Here is an 11,277-nt window from a genome sequence, read left to right as displayed (position 1 = left end):
GAATGTTATTCTGGAAGTAGGCTTTGTTTTATGTTGAAAATAAATGTTCATGTTTATTGGGTTACCAAAATAAGGTACTTACGTCATGTCAGAATTCTGCCTTTTTAAGAAATGTTTTTGCTCTTTACATGTAAGGTCATAGAAGGTTATGAAATAGCCTGCAGAAAAGCCCATGAGATTCTCCCTGATTTGGTATGTTGTTCTGCAAAAAATCTTCGAGATGTTGATGAAGTGTCATCCCTACTTCATACCTCCATAATGAGTAAACAATACGGTAGTGAAACCTTTCTGGCCAAGCTTATTGCTCAAGCATGTGGTGAGTAAATATCAGTAAATGTAAAGATAAAAAAAAATGGCTTAGTGTGATTAAGATATTTTCTCTGTTATCCCATTATATCTTTTGATATGTCTTGTTTTCTTAACAGTATCTATTTTTCCTGATTCCGGCCATTTCAATGTTGATAACATCAGAGTTTGTAAGATTCTGGTAAGTTTAGAAAATGCATTAGTATTATCTAGATAACACTAATGGTAAGTTGTGGGGGAAAAAATTGTGTTAATGTAAACCTAAATTTTACCTCAGGCTCTGGACACATAGGACTTCCTACCTTTTACAGCATCGTTTATATAACATTTTGATTTTGCTAGGTTATAATACTACTGTCTCTTAAATTTAAAAGGGTATGGACATTATCTGCTTGTAGTTACCATTTTTTCATGACAGCATGAAGGTTGAGAATAGTGCATAAACAAAATACTAGTTTTTTGCATTCTTCAAATTGCTGAATTATAGCAATAAGCTTAGAAGGCAGTTTTGAATGGGGTGCAAGATGTTTTGCTCTACAGTTACATTCCCTTTAATGTTAATATTGAAATAGTCTATTTTTGATAAAAATTTACATGCTTGATACAATAAAACCTATATTGTAGTGGTTTTGATTTGCACATTGGCATATGATCGTTAATGTAGTTGAGTTTAGCTTGCATAAGTACACATGGGGGTGTGTGTGTGTGTGTGTGTGTAGATATAAGTGTATATGTGTTTTTGACTCCTTCCACATACTGCCACCCTTCCCTATTAAATTGTAAGCTTATGAGATCAGAAACTTCGCTTTTGTTCCCTGTTCTGTCCCCAGTACTTTCAGCTGTGCTTGCTGTATCAGCAGCAAGTACTTGGTGAATGAGTGAGAGCAGTTGTTCTCTATCTTCGGTTCTTCCCAGTATACTGAAGGGTCCCTCCTCTCCCCACCTCCCACCCACCCCCACCAGTGCCTCATTCCCACAGTGATTTCAACCCTGAACAGACTAGTGTGCTCTTATGTCCTAACCCCACTCATGCCCAAAAATCACTCAACTGCCTTGGTGTATGTATTACTGAATTTAGAAAAGGATATTTTTAGTACATTGCAGAATCAACAACTTAGTCCTAATGTTGTTTTCATGAGATCACTGATGGTTTTGGCATTCAACTCCTTAGGGCTCTGGTATCTATTCCTCTTCAGTATTGCATGGCATGGTTTTTAAGAAGGAAACTGAAGGTGATGTAACATCTGTCAAAGATGCAAAAATAGCAGTGTACTCTTGTCCTTTTGACGGCATGATAACAGAAACTAAGGTATGTAGACTTCAAAACTTTAAAATTAAAGGGAAATTCAGATTGCTCTTTCAGATTGTTTTATGATTTTAAAGTTTTGAGGCGGAGTTTGCTCTTAGTCCAGTGAATACTGTGTAATTATTGAAAACTACAGGATCCTATCTGTTTTTTAAAATCAGCTTTATATTCTTTTTATATCTAATTCAAATACTAAATACTAGAATCTACATGGTGGCAGTATTATTTACATTGTATAATAATATACAGCTCTTGACTTCTAGTAGAACTTCCACGTTCAGCAAGTAAATTCTCACTGAAGAGAACACAAGTATTTTTGTGCTCTTCATGAAAATTCTTTAAAAATAATGTTGGGATTCTGTAGCAATATACTAATATAATTTGTAATTGATGTTTATTTTTAAAAATACATGTTATGAGGGTTGAAGTTTTGTATTTGTAGATCACTTGATTTCATCCCTAGAATTCTTGACATCTGAGTTGTTGATGGTTTGACAAGTTTGACAGCTGTGAGGTGGGGGCATTGGTCATTTAGTCCACATTTTAGAGAAAGTTGAGAACCACAGCATTATTGTTTTGGTATACTAGTTGACATTGTCAAAAGACATGCTAAGATGCCTGCCCGACATTCCTAAAGTTAAGGTATTTCTCCATCTTTCCCATCAGGGTGCTTGTCAGAGAGAAAATGCATCAGTTTTGGGAGTGGGGGGCATCTAGGAGCAAGCTGAGTTTATTTTCAGACAGATTTTGTATTCTGCTTCGTAATACATGTATATTTGTCTTTATGTTTTCTCCCAAATCGTTTTTATTTCTTTAGTAAGATACTGTCCTATGACTTTGAACATCTAAGTAGTGATGGTTTTAAACAGAGTGCTTGTTTTGCTAGGGAACGGTATTGATAAAGACTGCTGAAGAACTGATGAACTTTAGTAAGGGAGAAGAAAATCTTATGGATGTGCAAGTCAAAGCTATTGCTGATGCCGGCGCAAATGTCATCGTCACAGGTGGCAAAGTGGCAGACATGGCTCTTCATTATGCAAACAAATACAATGTCATGTTGGTGAGGTAAGAGAGCTGCATCATTCTGTTAACCTATATTGTAAACTGCTTCTTGGTGAAACACTAAACAAATTCAACACACCATGAAGACTGTTAAAAAATGGAAATAGCAAAAGGACCTAACTTAATCTAAGGAGGCAGAAAACACCTCTGAGAAAACTGACATTTGAGCTGACAGCTGAAGGATCAATTAACAGATGTTACTATTTGAAAAGGGAGAAGGGAAAGCATTCTAGGCAAAAGGAACAGCTTCGGAGACCAGGCACAAGCCTGGTACACACTGTCAGCTAGAGTGCGGGCTCAGAACTTAATCCATGCACACATTTATGAGGCACACTCGACATCTACCCATTCCCACCTCTCCTAGCACCCGATTTAAAGTGCAGAGTAGATCACTTGTCTTCCTTGCATAACATGATGATTACCCCAAGCAAAGCAAAAGCTTTCTATATATTAAGGCTGCCCTGGTGTTTTAGAACTAGAAACACTTGACATCTTAAAGACACTTGAACTCTTGCAATTCTAGAATAATATCATGAATGCCTGTGTCTGGACTGCACCGTGCAATCCAGACCTATTCCCAGCGTGAACCTTTAGGATTCAGAAAATTGACTTCAAGATTAGTATAGTGTTTCCTGTTTGGTTAAGGTCTGTTTTTTAGTTTTGTTTTTGTCTTTTTTCAGGCTGAACTCAAAATGGGATCTCAGAAGACTATGTAAAACAGTTGGTGCTACAGCTCTTCCTAGATTGGTATGCATTTTGGACATTAAAAGATAATTGAACCTATTTGAGTTATTGTTACTACAACAGTCACTTTCTTACTACAGACTCCTCCTGTTCTGGAAGAAATGGGACATTGTGACAGTGTTTACCTCTCAGAAGTTGGAGACACGCAGGTGGTGGTTTTTAAGCATGGTATGTAGTAATAGTACAGTATATTCATAGAAGCGTGGGTGCTCATTTTCTTTTACTAATCCCCAGATATATCGAATTTATTGACAGAAAAGGAAGATGGTGCCATTTCTACCATAGTGCTTCGAGGCTCTACAGACAACCTGATGGATGATATAGAAAGGGCAGTCGATGATGGTGTTAATACTTTCAAAGTTCTCACGAGGGTCAGTATTAGCAGTAATCTTGAGTAATTTTGCAAAGCATCATTTTTACTTAAGTCTAGACTTATGTGTCCATTGCTGATGAATATGTTAGTTATGGAAAATGATTATGCAAAGGAATAAATAGCAAAGCAAGAGTATTTTTAAAATGCTGTTTTAAAAGGACAGTTGATGGTTGTTTTTAAGGATAATGTACCTTCAGTTGCTTAAGCCCTCCCTATTTTTGGTGCTGTATAGAAATGCAGATAAGGTAACGTGCCGTCCCCATTCTTCACTTTGGTCTTCCCTTTTCATATACCAGACACAATGTACAATAAGATACTTTGTCCAACTCACTCACTACACTTGTATAAAATTTGTAATTAGAATTTGAGTAACAGTGCCTAACTAGAAACCCTGTGGTAGAAAAATGGAATCTGAGAAGATTAGAAAACTTGAAACTTCTTAGTGACTTCTTTTGTTTTTGAACTACATATTATAGGATAAACGTCTGGTGCCTGGAGGTGGAGCAACAGAAATTGAGTTAGCCAAACAGATCACATCATATGGAGAGGTATAGCTTTCTTGGTATAAATTGACTTTCTTCTTGTTGATGGAACAAAATGTAATATTAACCTCATTTTTGTTTTAGACATGTCCTGGACTTGAACAGTATGCCATTAAGAAGTTTGCTGAGGCCTTTGAAGCTATTCCCCGGGCACTGGCAGAAAACTCTGGGGTTAAGGCCAATGAAGTAATCTCTAAACTTTATGCCGTCCATCAAGAAGGAAATAAAAATGTGGGATTAGATATTGAGGTATTTGAAAAAAACACTATGAACTTAAATTGTTTTATTTTGTGAATGTATAACCTAAAAATAGAAATAATGAGCTTAAAAGAAAAATCAATGAGAAAATGTTTTCATTTGTAAACTGATTTTTGTAAGTTAACTTTTAATACAGAGTTTGATATTTATTTTTCCTTCTGTTTTAATAGCCTTTTGTTTAATACAGTGTAGGGTAGTACTTTTGCCTAGTTACTTTTCTAGTATCAAGGAGCCATGCATTTTTGTTTTTGAATATAAACATTTTCACGTAAAACAATGTAAAGTGAAAGAACGAAATTTTGTGTTGACAGGCTGAAGTTCCTGCTGTAAAGGATATGTTGGAGGCTGGTATTCTAGATACTTACCTGGGAAAATACTGGGCCATCAAACTGGCCACTAACGCCGCCGTCACTGTCCTTAGAGTGGATCAGGTGAGTGAAACTGAAGCTTTGGTCTTCAAAACTAATTTTCCTATGGTTCAGCAGTGTGTTTTCATGGAACTAGAACATAGCACAGTGCTCATTCTTCTCAAAGGAGTGTTCCTTCACCTTCATCTGAGAGATGCTCAAGTGCCCCTAAAACACATTTTTGTTTCCTTTGCTATTATAGTTTTAAATTGTGTTGAATATATTTCAACTCATTTAAAATGAAGACCTTTCCTGTGAAAGAAACCTTTGCCATTTTAAAACTGGAATAGGTAAAGCAAATCTGATTTAGATTCATAGTTTTCAGACCTTTTTTAGCCTAAGAGCCCCTTACAACCTGAGAGGAAGTTTAATCTGGAATATTACTGTGGAGCATGGAAGGACCAAAGGCCTGAAGCAGGCACTGCAACTGCCAGCTTTAAGGAAAGGGGCACCTTTAGTTGTCCGTGGAGACGATAGAACCTGGGTGTTCAAAATTTTTTCTGCTGTGACAAATTATGTCTTGAGATACTACTAAAAGATCTTAAAGGTATTAAAAATCATAGTATTTCTGCTTTCCCTCCCTCCCACCCACCCCCATTTTTTTGAATTGTGACAAAGGAAAAGTGGTAAAGACTATGCTGGATTCAGAGACAAACCAGAATTCATAATTTTGCAAGGTGTTCTCTAGTAAACTTAATGAAATTAATTTTCCTCCAAAATTCTAGAAGTGATTATTAAGCAATGAAGTATCTGTAAGTACTTAATAGAAAATTGTAATTGCTAGGGACACGGTATAAATCCATTAGTGTCGAATTAATCTTGGGAGAAGCAGGCCGTAGGTGGAAACTGGACTTACTCTAAGCACAATAAGGACCTGTTGTTGGTAGTTACAGCAATACAGAGTTCATCTCAGTGAAAGGAATTTTTTTCCCTACTTGAAGATGATCAAAAATGGAACTGGATGTTTGTGTACTGGATTTATTAATAGGGTCTTTTTATATCATTGTATTAGGTAGTTTTCAGTGGAAGAATATATATTTCTGAGTTTTTAAATAAATTAGATAATAGAAGCCTAAGGAAATGTTTGTTCTAAAAGTATGTGGCTAAGAATAAAAAGGGGAACCAAAAATAGAAAGGGACAGGAGATGCTAAGTAGATTGAAGCATGAGGTAAGCAGAAATTCTAATAGTGGAAGTTCTTTAACAGGGGAACTTTTTGAATGTCAATTATACAAGCAAGACAGTAGTTATTATAAGTGCCTCGGTAACAAAGGCACTTCTGAATTTTGGTTTTAAACGGGAAGCCTGTGTTGTCTTATCACAGAGGAAGATATCCATTATTATGTGCTCTGTATGTAAAATAGGTACCTGAAGAACACATCTGACTGTATTAACCAGTTTGTGTTACTATAATGAACTTGTTTTTTAAAAAGACAGTTGTACCTAATTTTGTATAGTATATATTCTGGGAAGGACTTGCAAATCAAGTTTTGAGCATTGGATAATGTAGGAGGGCTGAATTAATCTTCATTCAAATGTTTATTTCACTAGTTCTTAAATTATGGTCCCAAAATCAACAGCGTCAACCCACCTAAGAACTTGTTAAACATACAAATTCTTGGGCCCACCCCAGACTCACTAAATCAGAAACTCTGGGAGGAGGTACAGCAATAAGCCTGTGGTTATATGATGCCCACCAAAGTTTGAGCACTACTATTCTAGGTATAAAAATCAGGCTACACTTACGTTCTAAAAGTATTAACACCTTTAAATTGATCTGAACTTCACCCTCAGTAAAATGGTATTCCAAGAACTTCAGGTTTAGATATCTTATAGAAAGTTCTGAAAAGGGGTGTGGAATCTTTTGGAGGTGGTAGTAAAGACATTTTCCAGTTTGTGTTGGTTTAGACACCAGTCAAAATACAGAAAGATCCCTTAATCACATATTTGGGAAGCAACGAATACTGTTTCCAGTGTTGAGATTCAGAATGTATATTAGAGTTTGAGTTCTACTTTGAGGAAAGCCAACTAATTTAATTTAGCTTCTCCCAAATTTATTTCAGCCCAAAGCTGCTACCTTCCTCCCCTTTTTTCCCCAAACATAAATCCTTTAAAAATGCTAGTTATACTTGGAAAATGCTGGGTGAGTGCATTGTACATAAATTAGAGGCTTCTGGTGTGTTTTGTTTTTAAGTTACCAGGGACTAGGTACTTGCGTTTTTGTTTGAACACACTTCCTGCAACTTGAATTGTTCGCATATAGTTATTAGAAGTTTTCAGTGTTGAACTTAATATATATGTTTATGTATCAATCACTTTAGATTATAATGGCAAAGCTGGCAGGTGGACCTAAAGTTCCTAAACCTCAAGGAAATTGGGATAAAGATGGTTGGCAAGACGAACCTCATATATAAGTAGCAAATCAGGTGCCAAACTGATTTATACCAGTGATGCATGCAAATTCAGCTCATTGGTTATCGAAGCGCATGTCGTAGAATGAATGAGTGCCCTTCACTAATGTGTGTGGATTTCATTGCTGTTAATGTCCACAAAAGCAGGAAACTCACTGCTGGAAGCTAACTGTATGCTGTAGTGTCTTACATGCACTATAAAATAGGTTGCTTATATGGAGAGGATGTCTTAATCTTGAATCAGACTAATAGAAAAATGTTCTTTTTCCTCATTCTAAAATATACGCTGTGGTTTTTGTTGTTTTGCAGATCATCATGGCAAAACCAGCCGGTGGGCCCAAGCCTCCAAGTGGGAAGAAAGACTGGGATGATGACCAAAATGATTGAATGGTTTAATTTTTACCATAGGCGAAGGCTATAGTTGTAGTAGTACTGTAGGAATTGCCTCGTGTTTTCCTATTCTTAAGTTAAGAAGTGTTTTATGTTTGTATCCTTGGCTGGATGGTACAATAAATGTGTTGTTACTATCAAAATCTCATTGTCGGATGACCACTGTTCCTGGATCTAAATGACCTGTCTCAACCTTATTAATGAATCTAGTGGTGGGAATTGAGGCAAGTCACCCAAGTAACTAGGGGCCTGTTTCCAATGTGTTAGGCGGCCAGCTGCCTGCTTTCCTACCTAAGTTATGGGAACACAGCCATGCTCATATATTGACATATCTGCAGCTGCGTTCTACAAGGGAATGGCAGAGTTGAGTAGCTGTGACAGACCAAGTAGCCCACAAAGCCTAAAATACTTAACTACCTAGCCCTTCACAGGAAGTCTGTTGACCCCTGGACTAGATTTTTCAGTGTTTTTTCCACAACTGTGGAAATCCAAAGACTATTCAAAGTACATGTTTCATTAGCAATGATTTGTTGAAAGACTGATTTGAAATACTTATATTCTAGTAGCAAAGCAACAAGATGCTTGCAATACAACTGAAAATACACCTCCTCACATATAGAAATTAAGCAAGTCAGTTTTCAAAAAGCAGACCTTATTTTTCCTTAAGATCAGTAAGGAGTTTTGAAAAAGCAAAGAACATTGTAGAAAGTTAAATTACCTGACTTTATGGGATGTGTGCTACTATATGTGTTAATTATATAAAGTCCTTGGATAACACTTTGAAATCTTATAGTTTTTGGTATTTCAAAGGAATTTTGGAAGCAGTATGGCAGACTTGAGTCTTAGAAAAACTCAAGTGTTGAGAGTGATACCTCCCCTTTGACTGCATAGCAAAAACGGTTCAATGTACAGCAAAGAAATTCTAGTAAGAGAACCTTAAGGAAGTTTAGACAGGCTTAATATCCTCATGGCTCTTAGGGTTGCATTCAACTCAAACAGTGGCTGGCTAGGTAAAAAGGAATTTATTACATGGACAGTTGCAGGCTTTCTCTGGCATGCTGGCATTAGGGGGACGTGGTACCCAGTTACTGAGTCCACAAGTGTCTACCTTGACTCAGTGAAGCAGTTACGGAGTTAGGCCTACATGCTAACTCACACACTATGACATCAGAAGAATTGCAGTATCAAAATAACTGCTTATAAAATTCACACCCTAGTAGTGAAGTTTCATTAGTTAGACAGTTTGAAACTTTTTTTTAAATGTTACCTAGTAGGGTAAGGCCATACAACTTCCAATGTTCTAAGTAATAAAACAAATTTTGGGGGTAACTCAGTTTATTGATGTGTTATAACCAATCACTTGGGACATACTCACCACAGAGGACTTAATTTAGAATCCTTTCCAGAAACTGAAAGAAATAACCACTATGACACTACAAGGTCATTGTAAATTTATAGGTATTTTTCCCATCAATATTTCAATAAACATGATTTCTTCTGGCATTTCATTTTAAGTGAACATGACTTACAGTCAGTCTTTACTTCTTTATTATTACAGCCATTATAAAAGCCATGAATGTTTCCAGAGAAAGCACTTTCCGAAATCGTTACAGTATTCTCTCATAGAATAGGAGGTACGCTTGTGAGTTGAGTACTTTCGTGGTGGGTACAGCCTGCACATGTGTATCGCTGATGTGAAACCATTGCCCTTTGGTTGATTCCGTTTCAAAATCTGTCAAGAGAATGTTAAAGTAAGTATACATGAAAAGACACAAGTTCGTATTAGTTTTGCCATCCATGCTGAATACTGGAATTTCCCACAACATCTTACCGTGTGGAATATCACCGTGGAGAACAAGATTAGAGAGGTGACTGTTCGCTGTTCTTGCCTTGGCATAGGCAGTGTAATGCCCTGACCTCATGGTACCACTGTGTTCAACCACTCCATATAAGGAATACAGTATCCTTGTATTTTCTTCAGCAACATTCTTTAAAAATGAACAGAATTCGTAAGTTAGTTCTAGTTCCATTTATACAGATACTGTTGGCAAACTGCAAAGGGTCTCTAACCTTCACTTTGAGAATGCAGAAATCATTCATGAGTCTGACCTTGACGGTTTCCTCCTGACCTTGTTTCAGCCTACTGAGTAGTGTTACACTATTAGAAAGGTGCCACTACCATTCCCCACAGGAGGAACCATAAACCAAGGCCACTTGATGTAATCAGTTTCCTGGCCTAGAAACTTACTAATTAAACTTGCCCGAGTGTCTCACATAGCCTCTCCTCATCCCCCACCTCTTCCTCTACTGCCCTGGCCTCACCTCCCGCTTGTGAAAAACAGCCTAACCCGCTGCAAGCTGCCTGTTCTCGGGAAGATGAAGCGTCCTCGACCTTTGGTTCAGAGATGCCACTCAACTTCGTGTCCTCATCCCAGCCCTTCTGGCCTCCTCCAGGGTCTTGCTCAATCAATTATTTTCTTTGTATCTTCAACTTCTAGATTTTCCTCTTAGCCTACAAACCTACTTAAGTCTCCCAGACTTAAAAGAAAAAAACAAAAACAAAAACGTGGCTCCACCACTTTTCCTTTTCAACAAAGCCTCAAACATACCTGCATGCTTTATTTCCAGTATATTCAGTTCTCAATTTCCTCATTTGTTATTATTCTTCATTGAAGTTAGCAACAATTCCTGAAAAGTTTACCATGACCTCTATACTGTCTAATCCATAAATAATTCCTAGTCTTTTTCACTGATACAGTGATGGCACTTAGCCCTTTCCTTGAAACTTGAACACAGGAAATGACATTTAGGCCAAGGATGGATTCCTAATTACCTTGTATTCAAAACATCCAACCAAAGGTTTTTTACCAGCAGAAGTGTCCCTGGCCTATGGCGAGAACATAAAAATAATTATAATTCACTCTACCCACCAGCTCTGAAATACCTTTCTTGGAAAATTTTCAATTCAGGAGAAAGGGGGGGAATATCCATTCTTTCAAATTTTGTAGATGAAGTTAAGATTTTTAGTGTTTATACGGAAGTATTTGATATGTGAATCTAGTTAAACAACATAGCTTCTCTGATTCCCCAAGTTCTTCAACATGGAGATTCGCTGAGATCCTTGGCCCTCTTCTGGCTACGCCTCTCCCACTCAGATGCTCACCGGAGTTCCACCTTAGCCACCTCTTCTCTCCACGCTCTACATGATCCTCTCACAGCTTTAACCACCACCAATGTACGGATGTCCAGATTCTCATCTCCAGCCCTAAACTCTCTGCCCTGGGCCTCAGACAGGTGCATACAAATGCTGTCTAAACATCCAGCCACATGAATATCTCAAAACTATCTGAGGGCCGGCCGAGTGGCACGTTGGTTAAGAACTGGCTTAGAGGGCCGGCCGAGTGGCTCAGTTGGTTAAGAGCTCGCTCGAGAGTTTGAGCTCTGAGCAACAGCGGTTCGAGTCCAGCCCGAGCTGAGCA

The 11,277-nt window shown here is 37.6% G+C and overlaps 2 protein-coding genes across 15 annotated transcripts in view; one reads left to right on the top strand and one right to left on the bottom strand.

Annotated features, from left to right (window-relative positions):
• Positions 1-7,946, top strand: part of CCT8 (chaperonin containing TCP1 subunit 8) — a 14,719-nt gene extending 6,773 nt beyond the window's left edge. Inside the window, exons 5-16 of one of the 2 annotated variants that reach the window (XM_019654964.1) lie at positions 136-316; positions 426-487; positions 1,478-1,615; positions 2,499-2,677; positions 3,355-3,421; positions 3,499-3,586; positions 3,674-3,789; positions 4,268-4,339; positions 4,418-4,582; positions 4,903-5,022; positions 7,319-7,423; positions 7,718-7,946. In XM_019654964.1, the coding sequence (XP_019510509.1) occupies positions 136-316; positions 426-487; positions 1,478-1,615; positions 2,499-2,677; positions 3,355-3,421; positions 3,499-3,586; positions 3,674-3,789; positions 4,268-4,339; positions 4,418-4,582; positions 4,903-5,022; positions 7,319-7,411 (1,281 nt within the window). In that variant the 3' untranslated portion in view covers positions 7,412-7,423; positions 7,718-7,946. The remainder of the gene's footprint in view (positions 1-135; positions 317-425; positions 488-1,477; positions 1,616-2,498; positions 2,678-3,354; positions 3,422-3,498; positions 3,587-3,673; positions 3,790-4,267; positions 4,340-4,417; positions 4,583-4,902; positions 5,023-7,318; positions 7,424-7,717) is intronic. The other variant, XM_019654965.1, reaches the window with a different exon arrangement.
• A 1,175-nt stretch (positions 7,947-9,121) lies between these two features.
• The window catches only part of USP16 (ubiquitin specific peptidase 16), a 26,282-nt gene continuing 24,126 nt past the window's right edge, over positions 9,122-11,277 (bottom strand). For 8 of the 13 annotated variants that reach the window (XM_019654961.1, XM_019654954.1, XM_019654960.1 and 5 more), the window contains 3 exons: positions 10,632-10,685; positions 9,630-9,786; positions 9,233-9,530 (listed from right to left, as the gene is read on the bottom strand). In XM_019654961.1, the coding sequence (XP_019510506.1) occupies positions 9,406-9,530; positions 9,630-9,786; positions 10,632-10,685 (336 nt within the window). In that variant the 3' untranslated portion in view covers positions 9,233-9,405. Of the gene's footprint in view, positions 9,531-9,629; positions 9,787-10,631; positions 10,686-11,277 lie in introns of all 13 variants that reach the window. The other 5 variants (XM_019654963.1, XM_019654956.1, XM_019654958.1 and 2 more) reach the window with 2 other exon arrangements.

This window comes from Hipposideros armiger, unplaced genomic scaffold, assembly GCF_001890085.2.
Source record: "Hipposideros armiger isolate ML-2016 unplaced genomic scaffold, ASM189008v1 scaffold_233, whole genome shotgun sequence".
In the NCBI taxonomy this organism is placed as follows: Eukaryota; Metazoa; Chordata; class Mammalia; order Chiroptera; family Hipposideridae; genus Hipposideros; species Hipposideros armiger.
This window is presented reverse-complemented; position numbering and strand designations above follow the sequence as displayed.